Genomic DNA, 20,532 nt, shown 5'->3' with positions numbered 1-20,532 from the left:
CCCTTTGCAATGCATGCTTTCTTTAGAAGCTAGTCATATTAAGGAGAGAGGATGGTATTTTTTTTAACTTTTTTCCTATTTGGTGTAAAATATTATTTTTTATGTAGAGAGCTCATAGCTGTGGCAACTCAACCAAATAAAAATATTCTGAAAAAAAAATATTTGGGGGCCCAAATTTGAAAAAAATATACCTAATGCAGCATTGTACTAAAACCGATATATCTAAACTGTTTTTAAAGATAGAGTCAAACAGTTTTTTGCAATGTATTTGCAAACGTATGTTCTAGAAACTGTCTGTAACAGAATTTTGATATTAGCCCCTACGTTTGTAAAATAAACAATTAAAATGTAATAAAAATTTTCTTATTTCCTTTCTTGCAAACAAACGGACGTATTTTTTAAAAGAAATAAATTAACAAAATTCTGTTACAGAGAAAAGTTTCCTAATAGTCTAAACAATGTTGTTCTAAATTTCATGCATTTAACTTTAATAGTTCAGAAATTATATCCATTTTTGTCTGGCAATGTAGCAAAAAAAAAAAAAAGTGAAGTTACTGGAAACCGATAAAAGCGGGCGTGTGATTTAAAAATCCATAGCGCAGGAAGTTTAAAAATGACGTCTCAACATCCGATAAGGGCACAAATACCCACAAAATGTTATGCAATGCATTCCACACATATCAAAGGGTATTTAAAAAAAATTGTAAATTTAATTTACCGGAAAAAACAATAAAAGTGGGCGAGTGATTTAAAAATCCATAACGCAAGAAGTTAAAAAATGGCGACTTACATCCGATAAGGGCACAAATACCCACAAAATGTTATGCTATGCATTCCACACATATCACAGAGCATTTTAAAGTTTTTTTTTGTTTTGAAAATTTACTCATTTTTCACCAAAAAATACCACCCTCTCCCCTTAATTCATATTTTTTTGCAATAGTAGCATTTAATGATTATATTTGTCAGTGTTAAAACTAATGAAATATATACTAAGATATAAGTTGATACGAAATAGAAATAAAGTAACAACTCGAAGTAGTACAAGAGGCAGAAACTTGAGAATATTGTTTCGAGGAAAAATATACGAAAGGAAGTGGAACAGGAAAAGAAAATATCTCGAATATATCGAGACGGAGAACACAGAAAGCAAAAAGAGGGAAGGCGAACTTCGAAAGAATGGAAAATAGATTGAAAAAAGAGAAAAGTAGCAGCCAGTACACATCGCAGACAAAGCAAGACAAAACAAAACACTAAGACATAACTGTTCTCGAGATAAAAACTAAAGCTTCCTAAAGGTAAAGTTTAAGCCGTGAAATGAAATACGTCACACAGCATATAGCAAAAAGAATGGATATACATGCATTTCTCTGCAGATATAAAAGTTTGGAGTAACTTCTTAGAAATGGGTCGATGTGAAGAACTCGGCAACTTGGCCAAAGGATGCATGACATTCATATTCTATGGGGTCACCATGTGTGTTGTCAACACAATTACAAGTTTCGAGTTCGAATAGAGTCATTTTGTATTTCACATTCCCTAGAATTCTTTTCGATGCATAAAGTTAAAATATATACACAACTCCAAACATGGAAAGTGTGCCTGTGTGGAAATGAAATGCGCTAGTTTTGAAACTAAAGTATTACATATCCTTCAACATTATACTAAATGAACTTAGTTCAAAAAATAAAATAAATGCAGTGGTATCTGAGTAACCTACTACATTCAATAAACTTTGGTTAAAATAATGATCCGCTTTTGTTCTTCATTCGCAGTAAAGCTCGATTACTCGCAAAATGTGAAGTGAAATTCAAGGCATAAATTATGTGCCTATAAGATATGAAATTTGAATTGGCGTGCTCAAGGACATTGTACGGAACCAGTTAATAATTATTTCTACTACGTACAGATATTCCTGAAAAGGGATTCGCTACAATTTTACGCCGCGTATACCAGCAAATTCTTTTTAATTACATAATTACCTTATTTACAAATAAGCACTTCAAATGCATATACGAATGTAAATAAAGGTCTAGTGTAACAAACGAAAGTATTCCTTCGATTCCAAAAATTCGTGGAATAAAGTACTTCTAACCTCGTCTAAACTTTCTTAGTCTTCAACCACTGCTTATTTTCAGATATAGAAAGAAGGTTGATTTGAAATTATCGACACGTCATTCATACCTCCACAGTGTGTGTTTCTAGAAATAAATTTAACACCCAAATAAATAGAGTCAAAACTCACTTTCAGCACGAGGGAGTTTAGAAATTCAATTATTTATTAAGTTTCCTAAGTTTACACAACTTTCGATAAATATTAGGTAGGCCTACTTTGTAATTTTTATGGAAATTGTGAGGAATTACACTTGAATATTTCCGTAATGTGCAAGTTTCCAGTGACTAATACAGCCTTACGATCTTCTGTGCTGATTACCCCTACGCATAGACTACATGCTTAGTAGCTGGTATGAAGAAGTTGCCGATGACTAAGGCGTAACAGTACTCTCCCAGCCCAACATAAAATGAGAGGGGCCATAGATCCGTTTTCTGAAGTAATAATAATAATAATAATAATAATAATAATAATAATAATAATAATAATTCTTTTATTTATACTGACAGAGTTAAGGCCATAGGGCCTTCTCTTACACTCTACCAGGTCACAAAGTATACAAGCAGTTAAAATTTAACAAAAAGTTAAAGAACAGAATACTAACATATTACAAAAAATTATAATGATAATAGCATAATAAAATAGACACTAAACAACATGAAAATAATACCATAATTGAAAAAAAGAAAGTAAAGTACATTGGTATATAATGAAAGCAACTCATTTAGTACAAACGGTTAATATGGAAAAAACGTAAGGAAGAATATATCAAAATGGAATGTAATAAAATAAAAAAGAAAATAAATACGAAAATTAAATAAAATTCATGATAAAAAGGCTATGATAATAAATTCATCGGCTGATAAAGAGAACAAAAAGGGGAAAGGAAGGAAAAAGAAATATATAGCCTATATTTTTAAAAAACTATGACAGAGAAAAGGACTTATAACTGAAAGGAGTCTAATTCAAAAAGTGCAATTTTAATTTATTTTTGAAACTAGACAATGTCCGACAGTCTCTGACATGTTGTGGTAGAGAGTTCCAGAGATGAGCTGCAGAGACGGTGAAAGATGAAGAGTAGAAGGATGTTCTGTGTTTAGGAATGGAGAGTGTGATATGGCGTTGTGAGCGAGTATCTATTTCGTGATGTGAAAAGTAAAAATCTAGTCGAAAAATTTATTGTAAATTGAATAACAAATTATTCGGATCTACATGCAATGAAGTCTGAGATATCATGCCTAAAATATAAGGTGCAGTAATGTTCTAATGTTGTAGAAAAAATTTAGACAAATTTAAAGCACGTAGGCTAATCTCAATGCAGCATTTCGAGAAAAAAAATAACTGTGTGAACAATAAATAGATATTACAGAATATACGTGAGACAAGTCACAAGTGACGTCATAAAGATTCTCACGAAATAGCTCCTCTCCGCTGTAACATTACGGAATGTAGATATAGAAGGCCAATGAATTTCAGGACTTCCAATTTTCAGAGGGGGCAACTGACAACACTTCGGTGCAGGTTGATGAACAAATGACGTCACTCTGAACGAATCATTCTAAGTGGAATATCAGAAGGGTGGCCCTGTATAGAATGAGTCACTGAAAGAACTGAGTCCCCCGGGCATAATGCAAACTCTGTTCAGTATTACACACTGCGTACAGTCCAGACAACTATTCGCTAACATTTTAATTTGCAATACTTGGCTCAATTTGTAATTCAGCTTATAACAGACGGAATTAAGTATGAAATCTACTTTGTTGATCGATGTCGCTCCTACTTCTTCAATTGCCCTTCTTCCTTTAAAAGTTCTAAGGGATTTGAATGTAACATATCAAAAGAAATACACAGCAAAGGGAATTCAAATACTTATTTCTCAGCAACTACATCGTCACCTTAGCTTTTCCGATTTTATAATATTGGTTCTGGTATGCTGAAAGTGTTACCACTTAGTTTAAAAGAGTAATTAAAATATCATTCACATGAATTTGTGCAGATTCAAATTTTGTCTCCTGCACATTATAGTTAGAAACGTACCTACACTAATGACAAGTATTCATCACACTCCTGGCTATCACGTTTCACTTACGCCGACTATAGACAAACCATCGTGACTTACTTCACATTAGGGAGTAATTTTTTTTTAACTTTGGCGGGAACAAGAAAACTAAAATCGTAAATAACAATTGAATCGTCTTTTGCAAAAAGGACATATGTTACATTTTTGTCAAAATCGTTTTTTTCATGGAACCTGTAATTTAATTGATGGCCACTGGAATAATAATACGAGTAAATTACAACATATGTCAGTCACATTTGTAGCTAACTTCATGTATCAAGAATATCAAGTTCCGATTTTAAGTTTTCTACCTGCTATTATGTTTTTTCTTGAATATCTCAAAACATTAAATTTGTAACGTGTACTTTTTGCAAACGTCCATTCAATTGTCTTCAATTACTTGAAGATATGAAGTTTGATTTTCTGTGTGTTTACTTCATCCAGCAGAATAAAATCCAACTATGTCTAGTGTGCATAAATATACAAATGCGCATTCAGATACAATATCTCAAATTTCTTGGAACCACTTGCAGAAATAATCAGGGTAAAGCTGTTAACTTAGTTTTCGCCCTCTGTTGCGGGCATTTTTCCCTCTGAAGATGGAACCTACAAGTATTCCGAAACTTGAAAAATATTAAATCTCAGCAAAAGGTTAAAAATTCAAATCAATAATTCCTACAAACATAGTCACTGTCACAATCTAAAATGTTAGAAAGTACTTGTCTATCAACACTTGAAATGATCTACAAATTTGTAAATTTTCGCCATTATTTGCCTACTTGACATGTCTTACGTTTGGTTTATTTGGCCATAGTTGGATCTGTTATCCAGTACAGTATAACTGCATGGGGAAGCATTAAAAACTGCTCTTGCTCTTCTAATTCCATTAAAAACACAGAAACAACGTTTTTGAAGAGACTACCGGATTATTCCAAGACTTGATCTATTCCGAATTTAATGATTTAGCACCGACCAGATTTATAAATACTCTATGGTAATTCTCTTCTATAAAAATCTGATTAAATTTGTAGTTCAGCCACATGATTATAATATAAGATGAAATGAAACTCTTACTTTACCTGATTCTAAATGCTTAATATCTGCTGATTTACTGAATAGTACAGATTATGGTCCACGGTCCACGCCTACATAGTGACCTTAATCCAGAACTGACCAATTTTAGTAATGAAATTTTCAAATCACTCATATGGCAGATTTCCCTACTTTGTATGCAAAATGTATTTTAAAGCAAGTTGATTTTTTCCCCGAGGTATATTATTTCTCGAATTATCTTTATTACTATATCAATATGATTTGCTACTGAAAATAATATTTATCTATCATCACTGTTAACACCACTTTTTTCTTCATTCTGAAACTAGTACAAAATTACCTTGGTTATTAGTATAATTGTTATTAATTTTATTACCTTCAAGCACTTCTTAAGAATCTCATCCTGGTGTTAAAATGTTAGTTTACAAATCATGCATATTTGTGAATTATGTATGCTATTAATTTATAACCACGCATTGTATTCTTCACCTGACATAATTAGGAACATTAAATCCATACGTTTGAGATGGGTAGGGCATGTAGCACGTATGGGCGAATCCAGAAATGCATATAGAGTGTTAGTTGGGAGGCCGGAGGGAAAAAGACTTTTGGGGAGGCCGAGACGTAGATGGGAAGATAATATTAAAATGGATTTGAGGGAGGTGGTATATGATGGTAGAGACTGGATTAATCTTGCTCAGGATAGGGACCAATGGCGGGCTTATGTGAGGGCGGCAATGAACCTCCGGGTTCCTTAAAAGCCAGTAAGTTAGTAAGTAAGTATTAATTTATAATCTTCATATACTCTTCTTAAGAAGCCGATCCTGGTATTTGAACTTTAAATTTTAGCTTTGAGACAACAAAGATATTTTTGTCAATTACGTATAATAGTGTAATACCCTTCTTACCTCACCAAAACGGAAATGTCTCTGAACACGAGCTTTGATCTTTCGGGTTCGGGGTATTACGTAAGGTTATAATACTGTAAAAAGTAAAGGTATCCCCGTAACATGCCATGAAGGCACTTGGGGGGGGGGCATGGAGGTAGAGCCCCATGCTTTCCACGACCTCGCCACTAGAATGAGGTGGTGTGGTCAGCATCACGCTCTGACCGCCTTTTACCCCCGGGAAAGACCCAGTACTCAATTTTATTGGAGGCTGAGTGAACCTCGGGGCCGTTCTGAAAGTTTGGCAACGAGAAAAAATCCTGTCACCACCATCGAACCCCGGAGTCAGCTGCTCTACCAACTGAGCTACCCGGCCGCCTATAATCCTGTATGTTGACTTATTAAATAAATAAAGAAAACTGAAGTTATGCAAAAAAGTTCTGTGAAGTATGTCTTCAGTCACTGAAATTTAGACCTACGGAGTAAATAAAATGTCAGAACTCGGTGAAGGCACGAAAGGACATAACCTGCTGAGATTCAAAGTGAAATTTTCGGAAAATGAATCGGGGTAACTTCAACAAAATAAACGCTACATCTGAAAATTTTATACACAACACAAGTATACAGATTTATGCAAGTCGATATTAAAATTTATAAAGTACAATTATCGGCGAATTAATTATAAATATAAATTAATCTATCAAGCTACGTTATATTACTGGAGTTTTAAATATACTGTTCAAATCCATACGAATTTGAACTTGTAGACAAATGTTGGTTGATAGGAGCTGGCTTGCATCCCGAATGCAGCATTGTACAAGTTAATTCGCCCCTCTCGACTCTTCCCATCTCTCTGTCTCTTGACATTTACTAGTAGCTTTAATTGCACTTTCTTTTGCTTATGCAATTCGTTAATTGTGGGAGTCTTGTTTACTCCCTTTAATTCTTTTGTCATTCAAAGGCACTCCCTGAAGATCAAAATTTACTGGCGTCCGTACCATTCTTCAGAGACAAAACAATGCACTCCAAGCATCCACTGCAATTGGACGAGTGAAGTGTACTGGTACAGAACAATTCTAATTGCATGCCTGGAGGTAAATGTTTATTGCAGTGTTTATACCAATGTATTCAATCGGAAACAATGCAAAGGAAATGTTTCACTGTCAGTCGTTGCAATTTGTAGTTACTCGGGCATCTAAAAACTTCAAATTAAAACAATTAACTAATTTCACATCGCTGTTAAACCTGCAAGTAAATAATAGCCTTCTGGCCCTATTTCTCAGATGTTACGGACTTAAATAAAGAAATTGTTAGTTACAGGATTGTTCATAACGACAATTTATCAGGAGGAGATTTCAACTTAAAATATTACCTCAAACTGTTCAAATAACAATAATAATTTTTATTTCATACTGGCAGAGTTAAGGCCATAGGGCCTTCTCTTACACTCTACCAGGTCACAAAGTATACAAGCAGTTAAAATCTAACAAAAAGTTAAAGAACAGAATACTAACATATTACAAAAAAATAATAATAATAGTATAATAAAATCGACACTAAACAACATGAAAATAACACCATAATAGAAAAAAATAAAGTAAAATACATTGGAATATAGTGAAAGCAACTCATTTAGTACAAATGCTTAATATATAAAAACGTAAGGAAGAATATAACAAAATGGAATGTAATGAAATAATAATAAAAAACAAATACGAAAATTAAATAAAATTCACAATAAAAAGGCTATGATAATAAATTCATCAGCTGATAAAGAGAACAATAAGGGGAAAGGAAGGAAAATAAATATATTGCCTATATATTTTTACAAAACAATCGCAGAGAAAAGGGTTGTAACTGAAAGGAATCTAATTAAAAAAATGCAACTTTAATTTATTTTTGAAACTAGACAATGTCCGACAGTCTCTGACATGTTGTGGTAGAGGGTTCCAGAGATGAGCTGCAGAGACGGTGAAAGATGAAGAGTAGAAGGATGTTCTGTGTTTAGGAATGGAGAGTGTGATATGGTGTTATGAGCGAGTATCTATTTCGTATATGAGGACAAATGTTGAAAACGAGAAGCTAAGTAGCTAGGGTTAGAGGTTTGAAGAATATGGAAGAGTAAAGTGAGAGAGTGAATAGTTCTTCGCTCTTTGAGACGGACCCAGGACAGCATATTTAGTGAAGATGTGATACGATCAGATCTACGGACGTTGCAAATAAATCGAACACATGCATTATGAACACGCTGTAGTCTGTCTGTCAGTCTCATGTTAAGGCCAGTGTAGAAGGTGTCACAGTAATAAAATGAGGCATCAAGAGCGACTGCACTAAATTCTTCTTGAGAAGCAACTGAAGGAAATTTCGAATTCGTTTTAGTGTGTGAATTTTCATAAAAAATTATTTTACATGTGTGTGTGATTTGAGTATTCCAACTATGCGTACAACGATTTAAGGAGTCATTATCAGTAAGGTAATATATTCCATACTTAAGCGTTTTTCGTCAATTAAGTCTATTCCTTGTTTCTCTTCATAGCACTGTGTTGTAAGATGTCATGCCTGGGACACGCGTTACGGAATAAGCACTGGTTGGAGTTTTTATGGGGAAAGAAATTTTCTCATGACATTTCCGCTCGTGTATACGACCAGTGTACACCCGGAATCGTGATGAATTTTGAGAGCTACAACAAGTAGTAAAATCAGCTTCCTGGAATCAGTTATGTAAGTAAGGGCTTGGGAATCATCGTGGTAACCCCCCGTACTGGTTGGATTATCATGCAGTTCTGCTGAGGCACGTGGGACAGCCGTCGGCCCTCTATGGGCTGTCGCGCACAAGTTTATTATTAGATATCCAAATACCCGTGGACTGCAACTAAAAATTATTGAATCGTGCATAAATGAGTGTACAAGAATTTCACAATATTTAATCGAAATAAAGGCAGATATTACACATACGAACAACGTAATTTTCACATAAAAAATAATATTACACCTTAACTCGCAAGTGAATTATTTCTGAAGTGTCTCATAATCATTATTTTAAATTTTATTAATGCAATTACACTACATTTCAGAGAAATACATGTTACTCTTTATGCATTCCAACTAATTTATATGGTTGAAACGCCGCCCTTCGTGATCGGATTAAGCGAGTTACATGGTCTGCCTTAAGGCCTGTATTAGATCACGATGGCAGTGGCACAGTCTATTGTTTCTAGTACTCACAGCGCTCCAAGCGGCTAGCAACTATCGCGAGAAATGCAAAAAATCACCCCAAGCTCCGTGACTGTATATACTAGACTATGGTCATACGACGAATGTAATGTGTCTGCCGATCTTATGAGAGGTAAAAAACGAAAGAACATTACTCCTCCATAAGATAAACCGTCGGTAGATGAAATGGACTTAGGAATAATTCTCTTTCACTCGTACAAAAATTTTAACAGAAATGAATTTATCTGAAGTACCGATTACCTTTTATGAAATGATAACATGTAATGGAGTTAAAATATCACTAACGTTCGAAAAGTGAAGGCTGGTCGACCATTAAACTCAAACGAAACCTTTATTTTACCTAAATCTTATTTACAGTAAATATTTATTTCTCCACGTAATAATCATAAGACGTTTGCCGTAGCATGACTCAAGGATAATGCTTTCATCAAACTTGCCGTCAATAAAAACAGCCAATAATTCTACATCGCAAATTTTCAGGTACACATCATACATGAAACGTTGGAAGCAATTTCGTACAAATTACTTGAGGTGTAAAACGAGGTAGTAATGATTGCGAACCAAGTCGAGGCTGTAAGGAGGTTGGTCGAATACGTCCTACTTGATATTTCGAAGCAGCTCAAGTGTATGTTGTGCTGTGAGATTACTTATGTTCGTTATTGTGGGCAGAAGTATACAGACTACGTCTTTTGCTTTCAATTTTCCGTTAAATACATCACAAACATAATAGTTTCCAGGTTTATCGATTATATTTCTCATCTACACCAATATTTCACAAGACAACCACACGAGGTCACGAAGTAACACAAGGCTTTCCAATTACTTGTTCTAACAGATTCCGCACTAATTTATATATTCAGAACGCAGGTCTTTGATAATATTTGACCGGCAATCATTTTCGGAATTTCCGTCGTAATTTATTTCAGATATTCTCAAATATAAATAGAATGAGGTAGCATGAGTAGGGGTATAACTTGAAATACCCATTGTAAGCTTTCCTCAAAAAATTCTGAGTCACGTACTAAAAGAAGACTCAGAAAAATTTCGTGATGAATTACAGGAATGACTCATGTCACAAACGCAGCCAACTTAGGTGGTCAGGAACTTCGCGTTTCTGAGTCATGTCCCTTAGGTCTATGGTTCAAATCTCAGGACAAGCAGCTGTTGCGTATTTTGTTTACTATCTTTCCTTTTAGTGTACATCATCAAAGAGTCCAGAGTTTCCTAGTCGTGCTTCGCTATAACAGACACTACTTACTGCCAAGTTGGTACACCAAAGCTGAAGTTTTGAATGTGACGTTGTTATTGGACCAAGTACCCTAAATAATCTAACAAGAGTAGCCGAAATGGACAGTGACACAATTATGAATATTAAATTTCAAAACATGTGTAAACTAGACACAAAATTTCCAAGCCAGGAAAACTTTTTATATTCGTGGAGTCTTAATAAAAAAAATTGTGGCTCTTATACACGGTGTCCATGGCTTATTTTCTTGAGACACTCCATCACTCACATCTGCAATATTTTTGTTTGAACAAAGGGCATTTTTGGCCTTTGTGGCAGCATAATTTATCCCCCCCCCCTACATGTATTGAGCATCATAGTTAATGACTAGCAATGAGTACAGATTGGAAGGAAGAGTGAAAGTATTGCAATCTTCTTCAATGACAAAGTTTCTCTGCTCATTAATTTACATGAATTGTATTAAAAATGTGAATCAAAACGTAAAAGTGCTAAATCATAAATCGCATTTTTATTGGACCCGAATGTTATCGGAATGCATTCAACAGACGAGTACTCTAATTGAGTTTGTGTAACAATCGTGTTCCTGAGGAAAGCAGAACTATAAATATAATAATAATAATAATAATAATAATAATAATAATAATAATAATAATAATAATTTATTTGTTTAATCTGGCAGAGCTAAGGATAGGCTTTTATTACATTAATACAAGACCGTAAAACAACAAGAAAGTGAATAATGAAAGTAAACGTAAATAATGAAAATTAGATAAGTAATGTTAGTGAGACAATAATAAATATTGGTAAGAAAAAGTAATAGTAATAATAATAATAATAGTAATAATAATAATAACAATAATAATAACAATAATGATAAAATATTAAACTGATATAATAATAATAATAATAATAATAATAATAATAATAATAATAATAATAATAATATATAACCATTAAATAGCGAAAAACTTGAGACAGCTATTATTGTTAACAAGAATTGTTAGAAAAATATTTCCTTAGTCTGTTCTTAAATTGGTTTGATGTCTGACAGTCCCTGACATTACTCGTTAGGGAATTCCAAAGTCGAGGAACAGCCACAGTAAAAAAAGATGAATATGAGGATGTTCGGTGGGAGGGAATGGATAATATTGAGGAGTGTTGTGATCGTGTGTCTAGATTATGGTAGGTGGATAAATTTTGAAAACGAGATGCAAGATAGACAAGAGTAGAGAAATGCAATATGTGAAAGCGGGAAATATATTGAATAAGCAGTCGTGGACAGCCGATAAGGGGTGGTCCTTCAACTTTGGGGTTGGGCGAAGGGCTAACAACCCATCACCGTAAAAAATAGCTTGTTACGAATCCCTACAATAATGGGAGGATAATATTAAAATGGATTTGATGGAGATGGGATATGATGATAGAGAGTGGATTAATCTTGCACAGGATAGGGACCGATGCCGGGCTTATGTGAGGGCGGCAATGAACCTTCGGGTTCCTTAAAAGCCATTTGTAAGTAAGTAAGTGGGTGAAAGAGAGAAAGACTGTGGATTTTCCTACGATCTTCTAAACGGAGCCGGACAACATTTCGAGGGATAGTGTTACGTGATCAGCCCGGCGAATATTGCAGACGAAAGGGACGCACGTATTATAAACACGTTACAGTCTCTGCACAGTAACGCTCAGGTCAGTAAGCGGAATATGACTTACATGAAAATATAGAAAAGAATACAATACAAGCTTTCGAAATTGTTCCAATATAAATATTACTATCAACTTTAATACAACTTACAATGTCACATCAACGGCCAGTAGAGATAATATTAGCAGCGATTCCAAGAATTCTCAGCTATAAGACGACAGCTTTTGAGATGCACACACAAAGACTAACTTGGCAACAGTGCAATGAGCTGAGGAGTATGAACGGTAGGGAACCTGTCACGCAAATAAATTCAACCCAAGTGACAAATATTGTTTTAATTAGACTAATATATGATGTAAACAATGCCATATTTGCTTTAATAAATTTTCAGTAGTACCATTAGTCTATTTTCGTTAAATGACCGCAATTTATGCTAATTTAAACATCGTAATATCTGTATCAAAGAACAATACTTTCAAAGAACTTGAAAATATATTTCACGGTTTTTAGTTTCACGAGAAATGATTACACCTACATGTTGCCAAATTTCACGCTCACTTTAGATAGCAAAGGAAAACTTTTCAGGAAGACTTATACTGCTTCTTTGTTAATGGACATTTCCAAGTAACGCTATTTTAGAAGGCAGTTCATTCTTTAATAATTATAAATAGAGGGTGAATGTTAATGATCTAAATTACACGAAAATGGCCAATAAACTGCTCTTACATTTCGCATAAAAATGCTTTAAAAGTTAAAAGGAAGACACAAAAAAATGCAAAATATTAATATAAACATCTGCCCATTTGATCTTAGTTTCAAGTTTTAGTCATGTCTCTACGTCAGTCACAGGAAATGCTCAAGATGGCCACCTTCAGCCCGAATGCAGCCTGCAGTCGTGTCGCAAATTGTATTCTTTTGAAATTACCAGATGTTTGTCGAATAAATTGGCAGTAGTCTTGGATACGCTGACGAAGTACAGAGTTCTTATGAAGACCGATCCAAATCCAATCTTTACCTAACAAAATCTGTTGTCGGGCGGAGAGCGGTCAAGCGCCGATGTACGGATAGATCCGTGCACGCTTCTTTACGCAGACCAGTCCCACTCCACCCCTTATCGCTTAGCTTCCTGTGGCCAGGAACTTCGCACTACGTCTTTAAGGGGAGGGGATGGTATTTTTTAAAACTTTTTTCCTATTTGGTGTAAAATATTATTTTTTTGTATGTAGAGAGCTCACAGCTGTAGCAACTCAACCAAAAATAAATATTTTGAAAAAAAAAAAATTATTCGGGGGCCCAGATTTGAAAAAAAAATATACCCAATACAGGATTTTACTAAAATCGATATATCTAAATTATTTTTAAAAGTAGATTCATCCCTTTTTTGCAATGTACTGGCAAAAGCATGTTCTACAATCTGTCTGTAACAGAATTTTGATATTAGTCCCTACGTTTGTAAAATAAACAATTAAAATTTAATAAAAACTTTCTGATTTCCTTTCTTGCAAACAAACGGACGTAGCTTTAAAATGAAATCAATTTACAGAATTCTGTTACAGAGCAAAGTTTCCTAATAGTCTAAAGAATGTGTGTTCTAAATTTCATGCATGTATCTTTAATAGTTCAGAAATTATATCCATTTTTGTCTGGCAATGTTGCAAAAAATGAAGTTACCGTAAACCGATAAAAGGGGGAGAGTGATTTAAAAATCCATAACGCAGGAAGTTCAAAAATGGCGTCTCAACATTTGATAAGGGCACAAATACCCACAAAATATTATGCTATGCATTCCACACATATCACAGAGCATTTTAAAGATTTTTTTTTTTTTGAAATTTACTTATTTTTCCCCAAAAAATACCATCCTCTCCCCTTAAGCCGATGGACCTTTACTAACTGGGACCAGTCTTCATAGGAACTCTCTGTACTTCAGTGTTGGGAACGAGCATCAAAAATAAAAGTACAATGGATTTAGGTCTGGAGAACGCACTGGCCAGCCATATAATGCCTAACGAACAGGTCGAGAGAAAGAGCGTATGTACAGTTGAGTTGATTAATTCGGCAGTAACGCGTAGGAGAAATGTGTAGGTCTATATGATTTTGCCAATGTTCTTTTATCTCCTACTCACTAATGAAATGGGCCCCAGATGTTACGAAACGACCTATATTCGTGACCTACAACATGAACTACGACTACTGGAAACTGCAATTTGACTGCTAAATTTTAACGCCTCACCTTTATCGTCTTATTCTGTAATCTGAGGCCGTTTAGCGTGTTGATCGCCTTCTCTGCATCCTCTGGTCGATGGTAGTTGACGAATCCGTATCCCAAGCTTTGACCTGCAACAATGAAATGCGAACACTTGTAGTTTGACATTTTTTCTTCGTATAAGCTGGTATATTTCAGGTAACAAGACAAAATCTCGAAATAAAATACAAAATTTGTTTTCTAGAATTGATTTTAAGGGGAATTGGACGTTATCGCATGCAAAGTAATGGTAAAAATGGCCTATCTTGAAGCGGTCAGCATTGTAATACTATTTATCACAGCTCTTTCATTTTTTTTTAGTGATATATGCATACACATTAAGCTTTAAAATGAAAGAAGAATGGTTAATCTAGAGTAAATCTTACCCTTACATTAATTTTTTAATTTAATCATATTTTTTATATAAATTCACTACATACCTGTGATTAGGTACACTCTATTCACTTATCATAGCACACATTGAATTAAAATTTTGGCCACTTACTGCTAACAGATACTAAAACATACCCTACTAAAATTATTAAAATATCTATAATATTATGGGCATACGGCTTATACTAATCTTCAATTCCTTTTTAATTTATTGACGGTGATGATTGCTATAAGCCCTATGCCCATAATATTATAGATACATGAATAATTTTAGTAGGGTATGTTTTAGTATCTATTAGCAGTAAGTGGTCAAATTTTCAATTCAATATGTGCTATAAGAAGTGAATAGAATGTATCTAATTACAGAAATGTAGTGGATTTATAAAAAAATTGTGCTTAACTAAAAAAATTAATTTAAGGATAAAGATTTACTCTAGAGTAACCATTATTTTTCATTTCAAAGCTTAATGTGTATACATATACCACTAAAAAAAAATGAAAGAGCTGTGATAAGTAGTATTATATTTATGACTGCTTGAAGAGAGGCTATTTTTACCATTATTTTGCATGCGATAATGACCAACTCCCCTTAAACGTCCGACAAAAAATTATAATAGTACATTATGCAACGAGCCTATAATGGTAAGACGCGAGTATGTTTATGAAACGAGCGCAAGCGAGTTTCATAATTTTCATACGAGCGTCTTAATTACCATTATAGTCAAGTTTCATACGACTTTTTATGCTCGACCATATTTCTAACTTGAAATTATTCATAAGTATTCATGTTATTCTTATCTGACTGAGGAGCGGAACTGACCTTGTGCAATACCTGGTAAATTGTGAGATGTGCGCAGACGCGAAAGTATTGATTTTTTCCGAGAAACAAATGTCGACATTGACCTTGATATAATCTAGAGAGTAAAATAAACAATCTTGATATAACCTTGAAATTGAATTAGACATTGAAAAACGAGATGACAAATTGAATTTATTTGAATATTATTTACAATTAACGCTAATTATTATAGTAACAGAACTAGTTGTATTTCGATTGCACATCCGAGAATAATCGATACTTGCGTTTTCATATTGCTACAATGGTATTTTCTGATTGGTGGAACACCTGAACTTTAATGAATAGGTGTATTTTAATGAGGTCCATTAAAGGGCTGCTACCAGGTGTATAATTACTACATTTCGGCATGGTCGAGCATAAAATAATGTAGGCAACTACATTAAACAAATCTCTTTTTACCCTGAATTTATAACTTGTGTTGGGCAAGCCTGTAGTCCAGGCAAACACAGGGGTTTTCCCCGGGCACTCTGGTTTCCCTGTGACAACCCAACAATTTCTACACCATCATTCATTACGAGTGTAATGTAGATTCACTGCCTGTGGTGCAGTCTAGATAGTCTCTGACAAACTAAGTGTTCTACGCTCTGCAGCAGTAACAATTCTGAGCCCGCTAGTAGAATTGGGACGAATAACGGAAGGTTAAGGGCCCCTACTATTGCAGATATATATATTTTTAATAATTAGAATGCATGGTAAACTTGCTGGTTCCAAGTGTTCATTCAATGTAAATTTTTCATTGGAATTCCACTATATTCAAATCATACATTTTACTTGCGATAAAATATTATTTGAGAAATGAATTAACACGAATAGTGTACTTTCAGTATATGTAAAATAATTCATAATTAAAGGAAACTAAAATTAATCAAAATGGAAGTGTTTTCAATCACTGTGAACAACCATAAGAAAGTAATTTTTATACAGATGAAAGTGATATATCTCTGCAGACTGGAGTGGACAGTGAAATATATTAAAATGAAAAACTATTATGCGTTCTGTAAAGGCCCATTCACAATGAAAATTAAACATAACCGTAAAATAAACACAGAAGTTTGCGCCCAGGCCACCAAATGGGATCATTCACAATGAGTCACATAAGCATTGACATAAACATTACCGTAAGATATTAAGATGAAAGTTTGCAAACTCCAAACTTTCATGCTTATGCTTACGTGATTTGCAAACAGAACACAATCGTGGAGCGCTGAAGTATACGATAGAATATGAGGAAATGGCGTCGTTGTTATATTTCCATGGTTACCAAGTATGTTTGCTGTTATGTTTATGTTCCCATCGCGAATGATGGTATGACTTCTTGATTTTACTGTAACGTTAAGTTAACGCTTATGTTATGTTTAATTTTCATTTTGAATGAGTCTTTATTAAGTGCAGTGTTAAACAGAAAATTAGGCTGAAAAATTGCGTAGTTCAGCAACATAGCATTGCCGGCTCATCTACGAATGCACACACACTCCGTTCGAACAGCAGCTTTCCGTCCCTTATACTGCAGTAGGGTTATCAAATTTCCTAATGACAGAAAATAACGATGCGTGTTATTTTTTTTGTTTAATTTGCAGGAAAATCGTCCATTTTATTTAACACTAAAAAGGGATAATTCATTCCTCATAAGTTTCTGTAATGATAGGAGTAGGGGCGAGTCGGGTACTATCGGACATCGGGTAATATCGGACAGTGAGTTTCTTTCATCTACCACACGGTGATAGTACCTGATTGACATGGTTACATTTCTGTGATGTCGCATAGAGAAACGTAACCATTTCATTCGGGTACTACATATGGTGGTAGATGAAAGACACGCACTGTCCGATATTACCCGATGTCCGATACTACCCGACTGTCCCCTAAGTGTCAAAACCGTACGGACAGCACTTATTGAGTAAAACCACATTCTAGTATATAGTCACGAAGCTCAATACGTAATAAATATGCATCCATAGATAGTTGCTAACCACCAGGATCGCTAATATCTCCTTATTACAGACAATGCGAAATAGTACCGGCACAGTCTAGTGTTTCTGGCAACCTCACAACACAAGCTTCGTGACTGTATATACTAGACTGTGGTAAAACAGTGTTAGCATTTAGGGGAAAATTAAATTTTTTCCTGAGAAAAGTATTCATTTGTGACTTATAAGGTATTAGAATTTCTCGTTTTACTCTAGCCAAGGAATAAGCTGTTAAAATCTGCAGAGTTACATTATTTCTGTCCTGTATAAAAGCAAAGCGAGTCACGACTCTAAAATATTTTCAAGTTATACCAATCCTAATATTGAGGAGAGAATATGAATTAAGAAAAATATAAGATTGAGGAGGCAGAAATTCAGGCATGAGATAGGTAGCTATACCTTGAAAGAAACAGAACAATAATACAGACATATGGAAACAAAACTCTTGAAATTTAATAAGACAGAAGAAAACTTCGTAAATGGAACAAGTAAGGAAGTGGAGTGAATAAAGTGGAATCAGTAGCAGTACAAGAAGAAAAATACAAGGAATAGAAAGAGAAGACTGTATTTGATATTGAGTTGACAAGATATCAAAATAAATACTCTGAGAATTCTACAATCCGCTGTTGTAGGCTATTACTCCACGAAAGAGTACGAATTCTTCTTGCTCTGAGTAATAAAACTGCGCCAAGTCCGTAGGTAGTAAAAACTGTAACTGAAGTCATTGTAGTTTACAAATGTGTTGCATCCAATTTACTCTTAAGGACGCACTTACGTAGACTGTCATAAATTCTCTAAAGTACGCCCTTTCTTTTATCTGAGGAGAATTCTACAAACTGAAGTCTATGACACTATGAAGGCTATCTATCTCTCGATGCTAAAACTAAAATATTGCCGGAAGTACTGTCATCCTCTGAGGAGTTTAGTGCTGAGAGGAATGCGGTTCCGACTAGTCTAGCGCGGTACTGGAGTGGGAGGGAACAGTGACAGCGGCAGTCTGGAAGGAAGTACAATCATACTGAAAACATTCGTTCAATTTACGAGAGCAGTATGCCTATTAGTTTTCTAACGTATTTTTGGCGAGATAGAAAATTGTAGAAATTATATTATTTATTTATTTATTTATTTATTTATTTATTCATTTATTTATTCTGTTGAAGTTAAAGTCATCACACCACCAGACATACAAATACAATAAAATAAATAAAAAGAAAAATCATAATACAGCTACAATAATATAAATGAAAAGAAGAATCATACTATAAAATTGAGTGATTAGTAGAATTGAATTAAATTAGTAAAGTAATCAATTTAAATATACTGTACTGGTGAACTTACTTGAAAAGTAAAACTACTTGATTTGTATTTTAAGATATTACCATCAAATGATTTTCGCATGACATTATAGGAATCTGTTTTTCACGATACCAATCACACATATTCTAAAATTCTAATAGAATAAAACCAAAAATTTTTCCGCTGCATGTTTCCTTAAAAATGATTTGTAACAGTGAAATATTAACATAAGTAATTCATATAATATTAACATAGCTAACATCAGGGAGACATTTAAGCAAAAACTGGAACAATATATTTAATATATTAATAACAAAACCATATAGACCTAGGTAAACAATATGTTTATGAAATATTCACACACTACTACAAACTGAAGACTGCATATTTTTGGACGATTAATACTTCCCACTCCTCTCGGCTCGGTTTGTCTGTAGCAACAAAAGAATCTACTTGCAACCCCCCCCGCACTGATGGCAAGAATACCTCAGGTCCCAGCGCTAAACTCGTCGGAGGAAGACAGTATGTACATATCCTATAATATCAGATAACCCGTATGCGATGAGAAATAAATCTATTATGAAACCTAAAGATTCAACAAACTTAATACAAATGTCGATATGAATTGATCTGTAATTCGTAATCGATATCTGAACGCACCAAATAACGATTTCTAAGTATTAGCCACACCCTCGTCCAGTGAGATTTTATCAGCTGAGAGAAGATTACTACTCTCGCCCAACTCATCTATAATTCACGATTTTAAAATAACGAGCATCGCACAAAATAACGCCATTTGCCTCCAAACAAGCGGCATGCTACGCAATCGAGCTTCTATGAATTATCTAACAGTCCCTGAATTTAATTATTAATGTATTCAGTAAATCCCCTTCGGACAGCATCCCCCCTCCCTTCCGAAATAAAACTTTCATTATGAGAGAGAGAGTGAGGGGAATATTTTACATCTGTCCCCTTCGCAAACCGCGGCCTTCGCCTGGAGCTACGAGGGTGAGAGAGCTTCCCAAAGCAACGCAGTCCAGAGATGTTTCTGTGCAGGCAATTAATAATACCTTTTTTAAATAATTCTCAACAAAAATATCCTCTCTGAAATCTGAACAAAAGATACCACCATTAGTCACTCAAATCAAAATTTTATTTTGAAACCAGTCAACTCCAATGTTTAATTACTTCCAGTCATCGAGTGGTAATTAATTAAATTACACCCTTATACACTGACAAGCAATATGAAGTGATTTTTTTGTACTCATGATAAATGTGCTCAATTTTCGAACAAAAATTTTTCTATAATAATTAAGACAAAACTATAAAAGAAACAAAGATTAGTAACATGGATAAAAAACGATTAAGTTCTAACTGTATTATAATTAAGTACTTTGGTTTCTGTAACTATTCTAAAACATTTCCTTTTTTATAGTAACATATTTACTAGTTCCTTAATGATTGATGATCCTGCAATATTAATGTTTTCATACTAGGCTTATTACTGAGGGACAGAGTTCCAAACGAAGTGCTACAAA

General features: G+C 34.2%; 1 protein-coding gene across 18 annotated transcripts in view; it reads right to left on the bottom strand.

The window, feature by feature from the left end:
* LOC138708146 (ELAV-like protein 1) overlaps positions 1-20,532 on the bottom strand; it is a 437,015-nt gene that overhangs the window by 128,546 nt on the left and 287,937 nt on the right. For all 18 annotated transcript variants that reach the window (XR_011334607.1, XM_069838379.1, XM_069838377.1 and 15 more), the window contains one exon: positions 14,468-14,571. Coding sequence is in view for 17 of the 18 variants with exons in the window: in XM_069838379.1 (XP_069694480.1) it covers positions 14,468-14,571 (104 nt within the window). In the remaining variant the exon portion in view is untranslated. The remainder of the gene's footprint in view (positions 1-14,467; positions 14,572-20,532) is intronic.

Source organism: Periplaneta americana, chromosome 10, assembly GCF_040183065.1.
Source record: "Periplaneta americana isolate PAMFEO1 chromosome 10, P.americana_PAMFEO1_priV1, whole genome shotgun sequence".
Lineage (NCBI taxonomy): Eukaryota > Metazoa > Arthropoda > Insecta > Blattodea > Blattidae > Periplaneta > Periplaneta americana.
The sequence above is the reverse complement of the archived record's forward strand: the minus strand, read 5'-3'. Positions and strand labels throughout refer to the sequence as shown.